The sequence below is a fragment of the Formica exsecta genome, unplaced genomic scaffold (assembly GCF_003651465.1).
Source record: "Formica exsecta isolate Colony F162 unplaced genomic scaffold, ASM365146v1 scaffold308, whole genome shotgun sequence".
Classification (NCBI taxonomy): Eukaryota; Metazoa; Arthropoda; class Insecta; order Hymenoptera; family Formicidae; genus Formica; species Formica exsecta.
In genome coordinates, this window is record NW_021850337.1 from 225839 (window position 1) to 246069 (window position 20231).

A 20231-nucleotide genomic window follows, 5' to 3' on the forward strand; every position below is an offset into this window, starting at 1 on the left:
TAAAAAACGTTTATCTTCGTTAGTGTTCTAGATAGTGATTATATATAATACTGTTTGAAATAATAGCTGCGACGACGATAATATCTACAAGTACTATCACCTCGAAGTAAATGAAGAAAAAAAATAAAGACGGATAAGACGCTAGGATGGAATTACTTGTCGTTTCTCCGCTCACGTTCTTAGGCTTTGCATGTCGCTCGCGTCTCGCACAAAATAGCTTTCATTTACTTATTCTTCTCTTCACCACTTTATCGACTATACGTCGATAAAATGCGCAATCTCTTTAACGAAACTTATCAATGAATTGATGAATAGACATCGTTTATAAGGCTTTAAGAATTTATATACACGTATTTGAAATTAATTTTTTCTTCTATAAATTTCATATATGCTTTGAATAAATTTATTTTTGTAATTAAGCCTGAAATCAAAATCCTATTAAACTTTATTTGAAATTTAATTTCCGAAAAAATCTATTTTTAATTGCGATTTTAAAATTATTGATGGCCCAACATTTTCGCATTAAGAAAAGATTATATTCAGATTGTAAGAGATGATAATTCCAAATTGTAAGACATGCTATAAATGCAAAGTGCAATGAATTTTCTCGCGATTACTTGCTATGTCGCGATCGCAGAAAAAAAAACGAAAGAATCGACTGAAAATATTTTCGGGTACGACTATCGGAATAATAAATTTCAAGCGACACGAGAAACTCGCTCCGTTAAATAACCATATTTTTTCTCCTTATTTCCGCATCCCCAAACGTAGCTACCATTTTTTTCACCCCGCAACATTACATTTTATGGACTCTATACTCGACACATACCCGTCCGTCCATCTAGAACGTTGCGTTTTCCACGACAACAGAATTAAATGTTTGCGGTTCATGATGCGTGGAATTGCGTATCGTTACCGTTATCGAGTGCGATTCACGCGTGCATGTGCAAATGTACACATGCACCACTAAATTTTTACGATCCACGCAAGTGTTGCTATTTTTTCGCGAAAATCTGTAAGAGAGATTCAAATGAGCATTGAATGTAATCTGTTAGAAACAATGTGAAAAATCCAAGGCAATTATAGCAATTACAGGGAAAAAAACTTATTTTTAAATTCAGCATTGTAACACGGAATATATTACGAATAGAATACATATGCATGTATCTAATTATTTTATTACTTAATGCAATTTGATCGAGAAAAATATATTTAAATAAAAATATTTCTCTCTTTAAATTAATATCTTTCATTAAAATTTCGATTTAATGAGTATTGCCAATATATTACTAATATGTATTGTGCGATATAATTTATTAAATAGAATTGACTCCTATAATAATCTCTTATCCGAGAAGTTGGTTATTTCGCACTCGAATTACCGTCTAAAATATATCATCTCCGGAGACGACAAAAGCCGTCATGTTGGAAAGTGTATTATACACTGCGCAGCAAGCTTAATAACAATGCGAAGCCACTCGGTTCTTTACTCGGTACTTTAGTACAATTTGATATTTACGAGGTAATATTTCAACTTACACTCCGCTTAACATGCTGATTTATTTTGCCTATAGCGAGAAAAAGGAGATGCATTTCATTTTTTTTATCGCTTTATATACCAGTAAAATTTTCTTACCGAGCAATGTTCGCGTGTGAGAGAAACGTAACCAAGCCAATATTCCCTTCTTAATAAAAGAATAAAGTCTGATTCCATGTGCATTGAAATGATGAAATGATGATTTTTATGGGCGATATATTTGGCAAAAGTTCTATCCCCCAAAAGCTATACGCACCAATATGATTCTCGCATTTTTCGCGTTATCTGTTATTTCGTTATTATTTCGTTATCGTGTTATTTCGTTCGTATCAATAACAGCTTTCGAAAAACAGGAAATCAAATCTCGCACAAACATGACTTCGAAACATTTCCAGCAATAGCGACATAAAGCTAAATATTTGAATAAATCGATCTGACTCACGCATATCATTCTTCCATGCATTGTCGAGTGACTAAAAAAACAGTAATCCGTTCAAGGATCGAAAAAATGTCATTAAATTTTTAACAATACTGACATAAAGCTAAATATTTAAATAAATCGATCTGATATTCGCGCTTACTCTTCCATGCCAAATGGACAAAAATATTAATTTCTATTTAAGAATAAAAGAAAATTATTAAATTATTGTATCAAATTATAAACTCTTATCCCTGACATTTAATTTAATCGATGTCACCGTTTATAACATTGTTATGATCCTAATTATTAAAACATGGCGACACATTAAACTCACTTATTATTGTTCGAGCTTCTTAAAATCAAATTGCGCAACAAAATTTGTCATTTTAAATTTTTATTATCGCAATTACGATAACAACGATATTGGATCTACCAATTTTTTCTTCTTTTCAACGAACCGCCAAATGATATCGAATGTACGCAAGAGATGATATCGTTTGTGCATTGCAATCTATGCCAATGGCAGCAAAGATTTCATAGCCCAACATATTTCAAAATATGCAAATTTTTATCGCGCAAAAGCGCGATGTGAAATCGCGGTGTTCAAAATACGATTTTGAAATAACGCCGACAGATATGCGTTTCCTGCGCGAGATCCAGAAAAAAAATTCGCATTTTCGCTCGATCGGTGATTCTTACGTGACAAAAATGATGCAATTTCGAACAAGAAACTTTACGAAATTTTAAATAACATTTCTATGACGTATTTTTCGTACAAAGTACAGTAAAGAAAATAAGGAACAATAAATGTCGATAAATTAATCTTCATCAAAAAATATCGGTTTTATTCGATAATATTACACTCTTCCGTGCACACATATACGAATTAACTTTTGTAATGGCGCTGAAATTTGTACAAAATGATAATTTCTCACGATACAAAAATATCGTGTATCAGTAAAATTTAAATAAATTGGTAAACAGTCAACGAGAAGCTTCCGCAACGACGCTGAATATAGACTCTGTATGATACACAACGATTGTTTTTTTTCCTTCGAGGCGTACAACACCGATATATCTATATTTTCTTACACCGCAACAATCGCGTACGAGGGAGGTATATTTTAAGCGTGAGGCCGTAGATAATCGACCGATCAATGTCTTTAATCAACGAGCATTAAAAAATATGTGTCAACGAGTCACGATAACAAAACGTACGTACAAAAAAGAGTAACGCATGAGGTAACGAAGTAATCCGAGACGATTTTGCCTTTTGTGACAAAATCAAGAGAAGATAGCAGGAAGAATCCCTTTAGTCGCACGAAAATGAAAAAATCCTCGAAACAAACCGAAAAATCGACTACATTCGCAATTTCTTAATCAACCAATAGAGGAATGCAATATAAAGAGAAAATTTCAAATTATAAGCCAATTATTCCCTATTGCCTCGAAGAACCGTGAAAGAGAAAGGAAGAGAAGAGAAGACGGAAAGTAAGCTCGAGTACGCGGGAGAGGGATTTCGATCGAAGTAACAATGTAAACGCTCGATCCACGTCACTTCTTCGCCTCCTTGCCTGAGCTTAGTTGCTGCTGGACTATTCGCGTTTAAAAGAGCCCAATTCTTCCAGCATCGTTTGTAGCCCTTCGGGGACTTGTCCAGCATCCAATTCCTGCGTCCACTGACGATACTGTAGAAAAATAACAAATGTGATGTGTAAAGGACGTAAGCTCCACCTCAGTCGAATCTTGTTCGTTGTACGTACTAAGCCGTTGTGTGCTGGAGATCTTCGGGGGAATCAAAAGGATTTGAGAATGACTTCGTGGACGGACAGGAGCGCCAATCTTGTCGGAAACTTTTCAACTGTTTTTCTTACTCGCAATACCCGCGGCTTTGTCGATATAAGAACTTTCGATGAAACGATACACTAGCTACTTTCAGACATCGATATCAAATATTTTCAGAGCACTTCGTTAACAAGCCTCCCTTTCGACGAAAAGCAAAGAACGAACTCGACACCAATCAATAACAATAGATAGATAATACGATTTTATAATTTCGAGCACCATAGAAGCAAAGCTTTCGCCTCTCTATCATGTAGTTGTATTCTAATTTTATAAAATATTCGGAATTAAAATATAAATCAAGTATAGCACAATCAAATACAAATAAAACATCAATTTCTATATAAAATTACGGAATTATTTGCGAAAGATTTCTTTAACAGATATCCATAAAAATAAAAATTCAATTTTAATCAATCAATTAATTTAATGTAAATAATTTTATAACTCCAATAATACTAACAAATTCTAATCAATATTTCTTTGTAGAAGCAATATGGATGCAAATGATATTCCTAGTCATATTGCTGAAGAGCGAACCTTTGTATTCCACCAAAACTTTTTATTTCTTCGAGTAACTTAGTTTGCACTTCGAAGGAAGGTTAAGGAAGGTGATGAGAAAGATGATGGAAAAGAACAAGTTATGAGGTTCTCCAGCTTCCAAAAAATTAACTTTGCTTTGTGATATTTGAGATATAAATAATTTGGAAAACTTTGAAGCATATATCCTTTTTTCAAAAAAAAAAAAATTGCTTTTATATTGCAAATAAGTGTTTTTTTTTATTCTCACTTTTTATTTTAGGAGAATAAAAATGAGAATAGACAAAAAAATATTTATTTGAAATCAGAACGCCATACCTAATATATAAATTTATCAATATAAACCAGAACTTATTTTATCGAGAGATTTTGGCACATATATAATTTATTCATATTAATAAATATTTTCAGAAGATAAATAAATTATTTCTACTCTGGATTCTTTCTTAGGAATTTTCCTATTTTTATTCGTTTATTCGCTTATGGAAAAGATCGAGAATATGACTCACCATTTCGAGCTCCTTCCGTAGAGCAATTACTGCTTTCTCACGATCGGCTACAAGCTCCTCAAGGTACTGATACCTCAGCTTCTTACGCGCACGGCACTCCCTCGCACTCTGCCGACTTCGTTCTGTAATAAAACAACGAACGGATCGAGGTGAGGGAACGCGGATTCATATTAATACGAAGAATCAATACATGCAAAGCGCACAGGCCGATCCCCGAGACCGGTACTAAAGTAACTTTCAACGGAATTCGCACCGAGCATAAATTTCTCTGGTTTTCGGCGTCAGGTTGTAACGTAATGGCAGGCCAAGTAGCAAATATATATCACGAGCTCTACAAGAATTCAGGATTTAATAATGTCGCAGAACGCGCAAGACGCATGGTAATGCCGCGGCATATGCGACCGAACAGCGAAAACTTTTACGAAGGCGGACGATAAGCTATGATTTTGTTCCAACATAAGAGGAAAATAAACGTATCGCATATCAGGTGTCGAGCAAAATCGAGTTCGATGAAAAAAGCGAGACTAAAACAGAACAATTCACATAACGATATCGCGCGCGCGCGCGCGTGCCCCTTGTGCAATTTGAAACTTTCAATTTTCCAATCTTCTGCGATTGAATCCTGCAATTCTCCAATTTTATCAGATCGTCGATTTCTATGTGCCTTGTATTCCGAAATTTTCTCGGATATTGAATTTTTGGATGTTTTTTTTTTTAATTCTATATTTTTTTTCTCAAACCATTACATTCCAGCAACAAAGATTCAACAGTTGTAAGTTTGTAAACTTGGAGGTTCTTGTCGTGAAATACCGCCAAAAAAATTTTCAGTTTATTATATTATTAAATACAGAAAGTCAAAAATGGCAGAAATTATTTTTCTTTCTCAGAAGAAAAATCACTGCGTATTAGCTGTAAAATAAGCGATCTTTTAGACTCACGGACACGCTATCATTTCATGGCTCATCGGGGGCCGCTTTTTACAGCGGCAATAAATGTCTCCCGTCTCATTACGGACTTTTAAGAGGCATCCCTGCCCGTCGCCCATGATCAGGCCGATTTTTCGCGATTCGTAGAACGTCGATCGGCTCGGTTAGCGCCGTGAATTTGATCAAAAAGGGGTTCGTCGATGCCGATTGAAACCGACGGCGATCGGCGTCACGCCTGGGAAAATCGATACCAGCGCGCCGTGGAAATTAAGCGTTCTCTCACAGTCAATTTGTGGCTCCATTCGGGATCTCGTTGCCGACGACCGACATCTGGACCAAATCGAGAGGCGAACCTCGAGCGGGTTTAAATAAAGCCAGTTCCGTCAGTCGTGCGTACCGGATAAAATGGAACCCTAGAGTTCATTCGTTCGTTGGCGCGGCCAAGAAAACTGCCGGAACAAACTCACGTGCAATTTCCGTCGATATGCAAGTATCCACTAAACGCTTGTTCACCGATGGATAAAAAGCGAAATACATGAGGAAAATACAGTTGTTCTAATCTTTTAACGGATTGTAATTATGCTAAATAGACTGCACGTAGAAAATTCAAGAGAAATAGCCGTTTGTCAAATAGAGAACAATTGCAAATTCAATAAAATTATCCAGAGTTATAAAACAAAAAGTTCGAAAATATCTTATAAACAAAATCAATGACTTTAACGGTAAAATAAATTCAGTAAAGTAAATTCACACATTGAATAATTTGTAATCAGTCCGTCCTAAAGAACTGCGAAATTAAGACGGTCTTGGCTAATCAAATCTTGAACGTGTAAATCTAATAGCGCGATCTTGTTATCCAATTGATTCTTTTGTTCTCTAAATTTTGACAGAGATTAATCTTTCGTTCGCATATGAAAAATTTATTACTAATAATAATTAACCGGAAAGTTTCGCGTTCACATCTGCTCAAAGTATGAAATGATAATTCTGGGAAAACATCAGCTGATCATTCCGGACATTTGTATAGATCATTGTGCGTTTCTTATGGAAAGGAGGCCACGTCGTGATCGGAAAGGAAGTAAGAGAAGACCACGAAATAACGCATGGGACGACTATAAAGTTTCGTTCTCGAATGACCACGCGCGCGTTCCAGAAATAATCCTGCAAAGTTATACTCGCCGTTGGTCGGTGCAACTGTCAAAGCGCAACACTAAACAGGGGGAGTTAGTTTCATCCACTACTCTTTCTATATATCTTTTCCTTCCCGCTTTTGTTGTATGGATTGCGAGCTTCGGTTTTCCGCAAAACTACGGAATTGCAAAATAGCAGAACAGCGTCGTAATCCTTGCGTTTGTTGGCATCGAGAGAAGCCACCGCGGGACGACGATATAAATATTCATTCGCGAACGAGATAAACGTTACCGCGGCAACTCGCGCAATCAGCGGATACGCGGTCCTCGGGAGAACGGCGCGCGTCGCTTATCAAATGCTTTAATCAAGAGACGGTGGTGGCATCGAGATGCCAACGAATATGTGCATAAGCCGGCGCGAGCGACCGATATCTGTACCGGTTGTGTCCGCTTCCACCGTCCCGTAGAGTATGCTTTCTGTTTTAGCGAGTTTTTGCACCTTGGATTAGCGAGACGTTGACAAGTCGAGATGTTGGATAGATAAAGCAACCAATCGATATTTGCTCGCGTTATTATTCCTTTGAGACCTGTTTTTCGCGCGAATCTTCGCGATTCGGAATTATGCAACAAGAGTTTTTCGGAAACAAATTTAATAATTCTATCGAAAGTCTAACAGGATATTCTTATCTTACCATATATTGTTATCAAAAATTTTTTGAATGCAATTAATCGACATAAAATCGATACAAGTTATATCGGTAATAATATCATACATATATAATTTATGATAATTTATGATATTACCCCTATAGCAGTCAATATAGTATATCAGAATAACAGAGATAACCAAAATGTAATTCAATAATCAAATCAGAATTAATTATTGCAGTGATCAAGTAATTAATAATTTATACAATAAAACATTGATTCATATAAATACTGCCGATTAAGAAGTAATAAAAATATTCATCGATCATTAATCGGTTCATTAGTCGGTCAGTAATCAGCGAATATTATGATTTTAATTCAATATAAATTTTGACATGTGTTACATTATTGAAGCGGTTCTAATAAAAGCAATAATCTATCATTTTATAATTACCAGATGTCTATTAACAACGATGTTGATCAATGATTAACGATGACAAACTGCGAAAGCAATTTATAATTAATGAATCTTAATGACAATTACTTAATTAATGTTTCAAAATTTCCTCATTAATCAAAACAGTTAATCACTGTATAGCATTGTTGCAATTGTTTTATAAAAATTGACACAAAACAAATTTATTACAGTTTCAATCTCGTGATAGGATAAATCTATTATCGACAAGATCACGTATCGCTACAAGTAAAACAGTGACGAAGCAAACTGTTTGAACTAAGTGTCTGGGATGTCAACAGGTATGAAACTACTTACCGAGCTTAGCCTTCATGTCCGCCCTCTCCGCCGCCTTCCTTCCAGGCTTGCGTCCCCTCTTGCCCCCCTCTTTCCGATCACCGCGAGATCCCTCCTGCAATTAAAACGACAAGATAATTAATTATAAAAAAACGTGGTATCTTATAAAAATTAATAGAGCTTTGAATAAATCGTCATACATTTTGCTTTCAAATGCAGTCGAGATAAGAATACTTTCGAGAGAAGAAGATAAGTCGCAGTATTCGTTAAAACCAATCCATTTTGCCCCGTGGCTTTACCGATCGGTTTTCCCGACTATGTAAATAGAAATGCTAGTAAATAATTCTACCGAGAGGTATTCGTGTGATTAATGATCGTACCGTAGGTATATTTGCGCACAAGCCACGCGGCGGTGACAAATCTTGCACGAGGAACCGAAAAGGGACATTAAAAATTGACGTGTTACAAAACGCATGGTTGGATTATTATGCTACCCCACCAAAGCGAAAATCGTATAGCAGCACACAGCGCGAGGAAAGTACATCGAAACGAACGTAATATTTTCCTACTCGCATTCGTGGCTGATAAGGAGACAAAGAGAGTGCGATTGGATTTATGCGATCGCATTCGTCTACGTCGTCGACAATAATTTATGAAAGTCAAACAATATATATATATATCGCTTTTTCAAATCCTTTAAAAAAAAAAAAAGAAAAGAAAAATTCTCTAATATAACAATGAAAAGAGAAGAAGCTTATATGAACACAGTTGTAATTATTTATAACGATAAGTAGATACAATTAAAAAATATATATGTGAAATTTGATATAATTAAAAAATACATATGAAATTTGTGTAATATACTTTGAACGCTTTTTAAAAACAAAGATAAAGCAATTGACTTTTATAAATATCAGTAATAAATTCGATGTATCACAATTTCAAATTTAAAAGCATTATACGTATCAAAGCCCCACCTTTTCGTCGTATATTGTGTTAAAGATATTGCACCTGATGAGAGGTTATTTTGCACAATGCTGTACAGCATCTGGAGAGTTTCTCATGATAACCTGGCTCGTTGAGATCGAGCGCAGAACAAGTGACGACGTTGAGAACGCGAGAATGCTCATTACTGTCGGAATGATGATGCTCGCCAACAGTAGCGGCAATGGCAATATCTTAAAGTTGTACCACTGGCGATGATAATGATAACGAGATCGATAACGCGTACAATACCGACAATCACGCGAACTACTACCCGATGCCATGAGAATTGTTAAAGTTTTGCGAAAATTTAATGATATATATATATATATATATTATATAACTAGATAACCGAATGAATATATCTTTGTGCAATGTTTCACATATATATACAAGGTATCCCAGCAATGCATCGCGATACGATACGCTGCGCTACGACAATAATAAAAATGTAAGTGACGCAAAACGTACAATTGCATCCCAAAGGGTTATCTCCCTCTCTTTTTAATAAGATCGCGTACATCCTCTCATTATCGCGACTGCAATTAAATGTTTTTACCTCGGGCATCCAAGCGTTTCACGTAGCGCGCGCGTATTGTCGGCAATGCCTCAAAGAAGTGCAACGAAGGACAACGGCGATCACGTACAATCGTAATTCCCTCGCTCGGATTCGCGGGATTGCAAACCTTGTTTCCAAGGACGTGATACGAAGGAAATATTGTGGATTCGTTAAAAGGCATCGTTACCTCGATGCCTTTGCCTACAAACTACAATTACTTCTCAACTAATCGAGGTGGCAGACAAATAGATTCTCTTATAATATAGTATAATTGTTTTAAAAACAGTATATATATATACTTTCATTGACGGACTGCTTGTCAAATCTAGATTTTTTTCTTTATTTATTAAATATTCTTATTAAAATGCATTTTTATAAAAAAAACCCAGTCTATATATTTTAATTTCCAATAATAAATGCATTGACAAGATACATCAAATAGATAAAAAAGGTATTTTAATAAGAATATTTAATATATAAGAAAATATATATATTTAAGTCGCAGTATTCGTTAAAACCAATCCATTTTGCCCCGTGGCTTTACCGATCGGTTTTCCCGACTATGTAAATAGAAATGCTAGTAAATAATTCTACCGAGAGGTATTCGTGTGATTAATGATCGTACCGTAGGTATATTTGCGCACAAGCCACGCGGCGGTGACAAATCTTGCACGAGGAACCGAAAAGGGACATTAAAAATTGACGTGTTACAAAACGCATGGTTGGATTATTATGCTACCCCACCAAAGCGAAAGCGCGCCATGAATAATTCGCCGCGGGATAATTTACGATTCAATCAGGCCGCGGTCTTCGCTGCGTACACACGTACGCACGCACACGCGGCCGTTATAATGCCGCTTGATCCGCGCCGGAGTTTCGCCAGCCTCGATTAATATCTTGAGCGAAACACGGGACGGTATCGTTTTCAATGGAAACAAAAGCTCATTGTGTCACCCAAAGAGAGCAGACTGAGAATCGAGCCGGGGGTTCCGTGAAAAGCTCTCGGAAATGAAATCGAAATAGAAATGCTAGTAAATAATTCTGCCGAGAGGTATTCGTGTGATTAATGATCGTACCGTAGGTATATTTGCGCACAAGCCACGCGGCGGTGACAAATCTTGCACGAGGAACCGAAAAGGGACATTAAAAATTGACGTGTTACAAAACGCATGGTTGGATTATTATGCTACCCCACCAAAGCGAAAGCGCGCCATGAATAATTCGCCGCGGGATAATTTACGATTCAATCAGGCCGCGGTCTTCGCTGCGTACACACGTACGCACGCACACGCGGCCGTTATAATGCCGCTTGATCCGCGCCGGAGTTTCGCCAGCCTCGATTAATATCTTGAGCGAAACACGGGACGGTATCGTTATATTAAAAATATTAAAGGAAAAACATCATAATTGTTTTAATAAAGAATTCAGAACTGTTTTAATGTAATCCATACTAATTTGTACTGCATAATAACTTAAAAAAAAAACCGATAGATAAATTTTTTCTTGTGAAAATGCAAGAATCAATACGAAAGGCAACAAAATGATATTAATATGAGTGAGAAGATATAAATTAATCAATGCTGCAATACGCAGTAGATAAGATCATTATCATATTAAATTTAAATATTCTAATGAGACGTAATACCATATGTTCTAACTACAAACAAAAAATATTAATACATTTAAAAAAATTGATTTAGTAGGTTGGAAAACATGATTTAATATAATTAATTATATATAACAATGACTTTAAAAAAGATTAATTCGATGTATATACATTTATGATATGCACAAATTAAAGAGGACAACTATTGATTCATGAAAAAGATAAATTTCGTATTAAATCAATAGATATACAAGTCAAAATAATCGATTCAATCGATGAGCACTATATCTCACTATATCCAAATGAATAATTTGCTTCAGAGAAAAAGATTTAATTTTCAAATGACAAGTAATTTATAGATTAAAATAATTACACATTACACAAATAGTAAATAGAACTTCTTTAAATATCTAATTAAAGTCTATTTACAACATTGAAATTTGTGGACCGAGTTATTCTTTATACAACGCATGCATTTTCGCGATTCGTCCTCAATTAAATACTAATAAAACAATGACGCAATTTTTTTGCCAGATATGACAGTTTATCAAATAAGATTACGTTACATATAACATGTAAAAAATAGTATGACACAAAACAATTTATTTTAAAAATAGCTCCCGATTATTCGGCGTCAAATAGCGGGAAATTCGCAGATTTTTCGTGCGAAAAAAAAAAGTAACTTGCTCCAAAATCGCGAATGGCGACCGCTCTTTCGGCGGCACGAGGCGCGACGCGCCGATATGCGTATCGCTGAATTGCGCAGTAGCGTCGCGTGTAGGCGACGCGGAAGCCCGCGGCGGCGGGCTCCTAAATCGACCGGTTACTCGCGGCCACCGTCGGCGTCGGCGACGCTTTATGAATTACGATCGTCGCAAAGAGAAAGAGAGATTGGGCACGCGTCCCAGTTTCGTCTCGTCACCAGCGGAGAGAGAGAGAGAGAGAAGTACCGTAGGTATATTTGCGCACAAGCCACGCGGCGGTGACAAATCTTGCACGAGGAACCGAAAAGGGACATTAAAAATTGACGTGTTACAAAACGCATGGTTGGATTATTATGCTACCCCACCAAAGCGAAAGCGCGCCATGAATAATTCGCCGCGGGATAATTTACGATTCAATCAGGCCGCGGTCTTCGCTGCGTACACACGTACGCACGCACACGCGGCCGTTATAATGCCGCTTGATCCGCGCCGGAGTTTCGCCAGCCTCGATTAATATCTTGAGCGAAACACGGGACGGTATCGTTTTCAATGGAAACAAAAGCTCATTGTGTCACCCAAAGAGAGCAGACTGAGAATCGAGCCGGGGGTTCCGTGAAAAGCTCTCGGAAATGAAATCGTCAGCTCTGCCGCCAATCATAAGCACAAAGGTGGCAATCGCGGTCTCGTCGAGAAACAATAACACCTTCCTTTTTTGTGGCCACGAGTTTAATATTCGTGTCCACGCGCGCGCGTCCAAATATATTTAATAAACACTCATTTCATTCTCATAGTCACTCATTCCGACAATTTTAGGTTTTACTATGGTCGTGATCCGGCCCAGAAGATTAAATCGAGAGAGAGACGGGTGGACGCGATTTTTTGATCGAACCGCTGCATCAATTCTTTGTATTTTTTTTCTGCGTGTAATTCTCAATCTAGTTTTGTTTATAACAAAATTTAAATACGAAGAGAAATCCGAATTAATGATTAATCGATAATCCGTATTGTTATTGCATATTTTTTACTACTTTATTTTTCCTATTTTATCCAGTATATTCTATACAGAGTTCTATATTTTCAAATTGGTGAAAAATAAACATATAGCGCACACACATATATTTATTTCTTGTGAAATTTAAAATCAACTTCCAAAAATTTATTCTTTCTTTTCTACTGTAAAAAAATTTGTGTATATTTCTCTCTTTGAATATAGAATGAACGATAAAATATATTTTCTGTTATAGAATGTTTTACATATAATTATTTACGCAAGTCACTTCCACAGCGTATAAACTATCTCTAAAATCGCACATCCGTCACGCTACGAAACATAATGTATATCTTATTATAAGATAAGTCAATGCGGTCAATCATATGCCGCAGTCTCATTGTCCCGAGGATATTATTTATGTAAAGTATATGTTTGCTGTACATACTGCATACAAACTGCTCCAAGTCAAACAAGAAAGCAAAGCGCATACACTTTCGCGAAATGCATTTTCGCGCAGTCCTCATTTCGCGCTGTGGCGAAAAACAAGCGTCTGCACGCGGAAATAATTTCAACGCGGCACAATTACCTAGAGAAGCAATTTCGCGAGTGCATAAAGCCAGCGTATTATTTCGTAGAAATTCCAACTATTGAGAATATTATGAGAGATTTTATATCTAAATATCTTAATATGAGAATACTATTTAATACTTTATATGATTCAACAATTCTTGATAAAAATCCCGATGATATAAATAGTTGTGACCATTAAAATAAAAAAAAATCACTTCGGAGAGAAACAAACGAAAACGCTAGAATATATGGCATCAATTTAGCTGCCTTGAAAATACGGGAAATCTATGGTCAGCGAACACGCACCAGAGATAAAACGCATCCACCATCTTGTCGACTTACTTACACACGAGCTATTAAAATTTACACGCCCCTCGGGCACAGTTGTTGCATACCACGGCCTTTAGATATGCATACGCGTTCAAGGGTGACAAAATACAAATTCCGCCTCCCTTTAGGGCCGCTATTTACCGCTCCGACCTGTCCGTTCCTCTCAATCTTATCTGGTATTAAATCTCCTCGAATCCGGCGACCACTTCCGGCTTCTTTACTTGGTCCTAATCTTTCTCTTTATCGACTATCACGCTCTCTTCCTCTCTTTTTCTTTCTCCCGCTTTCTTTTCTTTTCTATGTTTTTGTACGAGATAATTGGAACTGATTTCCGCCTATGAAAAAAACGCACGTCATAATTTCGAACGCGAAAACTCACGAGTAGAATTATGCAACTGTAAATCGAGAACGTAGCATATACAAACAGAGGGTTGTTAATTAACGTTCTTTTTACATCTTGCAGTATTATACTGACGAGGCATACGATAGGGTAAACATCTCATTACGGAATGTAATATCTCGCTCGTATTGTCCCAAAAATATTGAACTATCTCTGAATTATAGATTTTAACCAAACCACAGACGGCTCTTTCCTAATATAAATACAAATGCTAATTAAATAATAAAAAGCTATTTAACATAGTCCCAAAATTCCGGCACACCGACACGTAAAGGCACGGAGGGCGAAACGTTGCATACGCGTGTGCATACAAGGCGTTTTCTCTCGCGGATCGGGCGACGAGCGACGAGCGAAATTCGCGGTGGGCGACGCCGACGATGGCCGCGCGACGGCGTCGCGACGTCGCGTCGGCGGAGGTCGCGGTGAACCTCGGCGCGCGAAAACATCTGTAGGAAAACTCACCGGTGCGCTGCAACGCGTCGTGCGGGCTCTGTCAACTGCGCAGTTCACGGGCTAAAAGGCTCTCGGCAGGGACGTGACGCGCGCGGTGCGCGCCCGCGACGCGATGCGAGCGCGCGATGATGACGCTGGCGTCATCGAGCGGCATCCCGCGGAGCTGCGCGGCCATTTTAATTACGATTTCGATTATCAAGTTTCGCTACAGCCACTAAAAGAGGAGATTTCGAAGACTGATTGTAACCGATGTTTGATGCGCTACACGAACGTACGACACTTTACGATTAGATGGCCGCGATTAGCTTTTCACGCGCGAGATTCACTTGCGGAGGATAACAATCGCGAGAAGTACGGAGCGATTCGAACGCGACTCTACATTTGCCGCGATGCGTTTCACGACTGACCGTGATTTGTATCGATTGCGTTAACGACGAACATTCAACTTCACTCTTTACGAAAGACACTCGCGAAAGACAATGCGCGCGAACTTTTCACGAAGCCACGAAAACTTCCAGCGTCCTACATTACTTGAGCAGAAACGAGAATTTGAATCACGGTCGCGATACATGTAACTCCAACCGGCGAACTCGCGGAGTGAGCCAGCGCCATCGCTCGGCGCGAGATCGCAAACGCGAACGAGAGACCGCGCCATCTGTCGCGAAAAATGCCAAGCTAAGTCAGGCGCCAGGTTGACCGCACGAACAAAATATCGGCCAGCTAAACAGCAACCCCTCGCCCGCGCGCCCCCGCCTACCTTCCACCGCCCCGCGACCTCCGTCAACGAGAACTGGGGTGCCCCGCTACCACCCGATGTCAGAACAATGCGATTAGTTCAAATAAAGCAAACGCTAATGCTCGAAATGCTAAAAACGAGTCTAAAATCCATCGCGCGCCCTCTTTACACAACATGGTGTAATCCCGCCGAGCGCGCACGCAAGAACCATCGTCTCTCCTATGGCAGGTTTGCGTCACGCGCGAGCACATTATCAGCGCACACGATGGATTGTTGAAAAGTCGCGAACTCACCGTCTCGTTCTCCACGATGCACATCGGCTCCATCTCCATTTGCTAGCTCGCGCGCGCCCCTCGCACGCCACTTCTCGGGAACAATAACACGGGGTGATTCGCGATGGCCGATCCTTCGTAACAGTTCGCGACGGCAACGTGTGTCTGTTTACAAACACTGCAAGATTAAATAATAAAAATCTATTTAACATAGTCCCAAAGTTCCAAAATAGAAAATGATTAAATTTTTTCTAAGATATAAAGAGATTACTTTTCAATTCAATTAAAACCAATTTCATTTAAATAGAATTTTAATTTAAACTTGTAAACAAATTAACACTATGTAAATGACAATATTACATATTTTTAAATATTTTCTATATTAAATGTTAATTATGTAAGTTTGTATTGTTTTGTTTCAATATATAAAACAAATTTTTAATTAACAATTGCAAGATGCCAAGTAGAAATATGCGAGAACACGCGTAACGTCAATTGCAAATTGCCGCTAGTCAAAAATAAAGGATATCTTATAATTAGTCTATCATAATAGCCTGCTACAAAGAATCGCGAATAAAAGAAGACTTGAAATAACTGCTGAAGAATCATCGTCTATATCAAGTATTCTTTGCATAAATTTTCTTTTCGATATTAAAGATATGGATACTTGAAAAAATGTAATATCTTTAAAGAGTTGTTTATAAAAGTATAGATGATTGTCACTTCAAAGTTTTATGACAAGTTTTGTTATTAAACTACTTATTATAAGTTAATCAGAATATAACATCTTTAATATAAGAAAAAATAAGTTCAGAAATAAAATAAATCGTCGAATGTCTTTACAATCACCGTATGAAATCGTATCTAGGTCATCGAATAGAGACGATCCACGGCTATAAACCCTTTCGGAATCTGCCAGACATTCGCTGACGCTGACATTTCCGTCTACTTCCTTGTCTATATCGTGTCACACACACGCAACCACATCCTAACCGCAGAGACACGCCCGCGAACGTATACATATATTCCAAATTCGACTCCTTTCCCTGCATACGACAATCTATCGACGATCTGATCGACGTACATCCGATCGATGAAGAAACAATCCATTCGTTTCCGGAGTTCGACAATCGACCATTTTACGAACGTCGTTCCGACGTGGAAAACGTTTCCGCAACATGCGGAATAAGTGCGGGCGCGTGCATAATACGTCAGTAAATGGCGTGCCAGGATAGAGTAGTATCGCATTGACGGAAAATTTCCATAAAGTATATCTGATGGTTATCAATATGCGAAACTGCGCATTCTGATTACGTCTCTTTGCATCATAATCATATAAATGCCTCTCGGAATGAGAATGTCTCTCGGTATTATGTACAGAGAAATGGAAAAAACAAATTAAAAATAGAATATTAAAATCTGAAACCTAATTTGCATATTTGCATGTTTCTCAATCAAATTCCTATCGATTTTATAGAATCTGTCTGGTTATATCATCAATGAAACAAGCATTTGGATTGCTATGTTATTATAAAATAGAGAGAAATATACTTTTTTATTGAAAGAAACATGCATTATATAAACATATAATACATTTTTGAATTGATGGCCTTCTGAAACATATGTCAATCGGACATTACATTTTGTTGATATATTATCGCATAAAATAAAAATATGCAATAAATCTCTCAATGATATTTTTCTCATCCACGCCACATGTCAACATGCGTGCACGAATTTCATACATACAATCGATTTCTACTTACACGTAAAATTTTCACGGCGCTTGCGATTTTAACGATCGTCAGTTATCGGAGGCGAAACGCAAGCTCCCGTCGTATGAACATAAAATTTTATGATATTTTTCTAACGTTTCTCATTGTTATCAGCACAAGCACGGCAATGCAATGTTTCTCGTTTAAAAAGTAATTTCAATTATGTAAAACCCGATTATTTGATGCTATTACAGAAAATTGGACACGGCCAGTATAAATTTCCGAGAAGACAATATCTATTTTAATCTTTCTAATTTGTATTTGCATGGGGAAAAATACTTATTAGCGTATTATCAATATTCTCTGATTTTCCAAGAGTAGTAGAAGCTGAAATGCTCTATACACACAAAATTCTTCTTCAGGAATATTGTAGAAAAATGCAATACTCTTCTAATCAATAATTTCAAAATTATACCCCACAAATTAATATTTTTTTAAGATAACACTCTTTTTGAATTGATTTACGATGATGGCAAAAAAATAAAAATAGATAGTCTGCTTCATAATCTGCAAGCCCTTCTGCGTATAATGCTTTCACACAGCTTTCAGACACAGCGTGCTTTTTGCTACGGAAGCTAACTCGTCTAGAAAAAACGTATTTGCCCTAAAAGCAGCGAAGTAAAAATGTTATTATCTTTTATGGATACATTTTCTGCACTTGTATCGGTCACATTACTTTAAAGTACATACAAAATAGATTTTTTATTACTAAAAAGAGGGACTAAAAGAAGATTAACTAGAAAATACGTATAAACATTGATAGTGTTCAACGGCCAGACTTAAGACATTACGCGTATATCCCCCCCCCCCGCTTTAACATTAATCAAGCTGGAACACACTTCAATGGGAACCCTTAACCGTTGTCTTGCCACGGTTACCGGATGCTCGATACTGCGTCGCTGCACCGGTGGACGGATGCCCGTAAAGCATATTGCGCACAATATCTAGCGGAGATGCAGCGACACGATTCTCGCCGCTGCCATATGATTCACCCTTACACCTTCAGACCGAATGTACTCAATCATCCAATACATACAAAATAGATTTTTTATTACTAAAAAGAGGGACTAAAAGAAGATTAACTAGAAAATACGTATAAACATTGATAGTGTTCAACGGCCAGACTTAAGACATTACGCGTATATCCCCCCCCCCCGCTTTAACATTAATCAAGCTGGAACACACTTCAATGGGAACCCTTAACCGTTGTCTTGCCACGGTTACCGGATGCTCGATACTGCGTCGCTGCACCGGTGGACGGATGCCCGTAAAGCATATTGCGCACAATATCTAGCGGAGATGCAGCGACACGATTCTCGCCGCTGCCATATGATTCACCCTTACACCTTCAGACCGAATGTACTGACGTCCGTTAACGCTAATCTGAGAGATATCAGAGTCGGTATATAATCTTTCGGAGGTATTAAATTTCTGTTACAGATCTACGGGATATATAATTTTCGCCGTATGTATTCTTTAGCGATAAACTCAACGCGAAAAAAAAAATTTTTATCGAATAAAATTATTAAGATATTTATATAGTTTACGCGCGATTAACGATTTAGAACGCGAATGTTCTGACTAAGCAAGTTTCAGAAGATAAGACGAATGAGAAAATTGTATTTAATCTCCTTAGTTTATTACCAGCAAACTCTATTTTAACAGAATTTTAAACTATGCGACTCCGTTAAAAGATATATATAACGTTAAAAATTAAAATAGTCGCTGGATTAAAAAATAATTAGGTAAAAGTGGAATATATTATGTAGGCAAACATAATTTACACAAGACTGTGCTGTGAATAAATATAAAGTCATTTTACATGTATATTTAAAGTAAGTATCTAAATTCGAATTATGCTAATTTTATAAAATGAAATTTCTAATCAAAGCACAATCTGACATTAAGGTCCATGTGGAAACATGTTGGAAATGCGCGAAAAACTAATCCACCCTTTTAAATTAAAACAAGGCAGATACTCTCACTAAAAACTGGTTTTTGCCGCAAAAGCTCCAAATATATTTAACTTTATTAAAATTTTATTTGCAAGTGTGTAAATGCGGAATGTTGAAAAGTTTGCCCGAAATCCGCTCGACGCGATTATTCTAAAATATAAATAACTCTTAATCCGTTTCAGCAGACGAAGATTACCAACTTCATTACTTATCTAAATCTTCAGGTATCTTCTTTCGGCAACATTTACCGGATTTAACTTTCTTTCATTACATTATTTATCGTCTCTCCTATGGCAGGTTTGCGTCACGCGCGAGCACATTATCAGCGCACACGATGGATTGTTGAAAAGTCGCGAACTCACCGTCTCGTTCTCCACGATGCACATCGGCTCCATCTCCATTTGCTAGCTCGCGCGCGCCCCTCGCACGCCACTTCTCGGGAACAATAACACGGGGTGATTCGCGATGGCCGATCCTTCGTAACAGTTCGCGACGGCAACGTGTGTCTGTTTACAAACACTGCAAGGTCACACATCGGACCGCCGTCTCCTCCCTTCCGCCACCCCCGCCTGCTCTTCGAACCGCTGAGTCG

General features: G+C 37.6%; 1 protein-coding gene across 2 annotated transcripts; it reads right to left on the reverse strand.

The window, feature by feature from the left end:
* Positions 1-2776: 2776 nt before the first annotated feature.
* Positions 2777-20185, reverse strand: LOC115237705 (REPTOR-binding partner). Of its 2 annotated transcripts, none has more exons than XM_029810938.1 (4): positions 20002-20185; positions 8326-8419; positions 4850-4971; positions 2777-3646 (listed from the first exon to the last, which is right to left on the reverse strand). In XM_029810938.1, the coding sequence occupies exons 1-4, from the start codon at positions 20038-20040 to the stop codon at positions 3554-3556; spliced, it is 348 nt and encodes a 115-aa protein (XP_029666798.1). In that variant the 5' UTR covers positions 20041-20185; the 3' UTR covers positions 2777-3553. The 2 variants fall into 2 exon arrangements, with proteins under 2 accessions (XP_029666798.1, XP_029666797.1); XM_029810937.1 differs by lacking the exon at positions 20002-20185 and adding an exon at positions 15931-16088.
* Between the last annotated feature and the right edge of the window lie 46 nt (positions 20186-20231).

Excerpts from the sequence above, each read along its gene's own strand:
- LOC115237705 (XM_029810938.1), bottom strand. The coding sequence starts at position 20,040 with ATGGAGATGGAGCCGATGTGCATCGTGGAGAACGAGACG. Across the intron at positions 4,972-8,325 it reads GGACATGAAGGCTAAGCTCG|AACGAAGTCGGCAGAGTGCG; the intron begins GTAAGTAGTTTC and ends GTTTTATTACAG. Across the intron at positions 3,647-4,849 it reads TACGGAAGGAGCTCGAAATG|TATCGTCAGTGGACGCAGGA; the intron begins GTGAGTCATATT and ends ATTTTTCTACAG.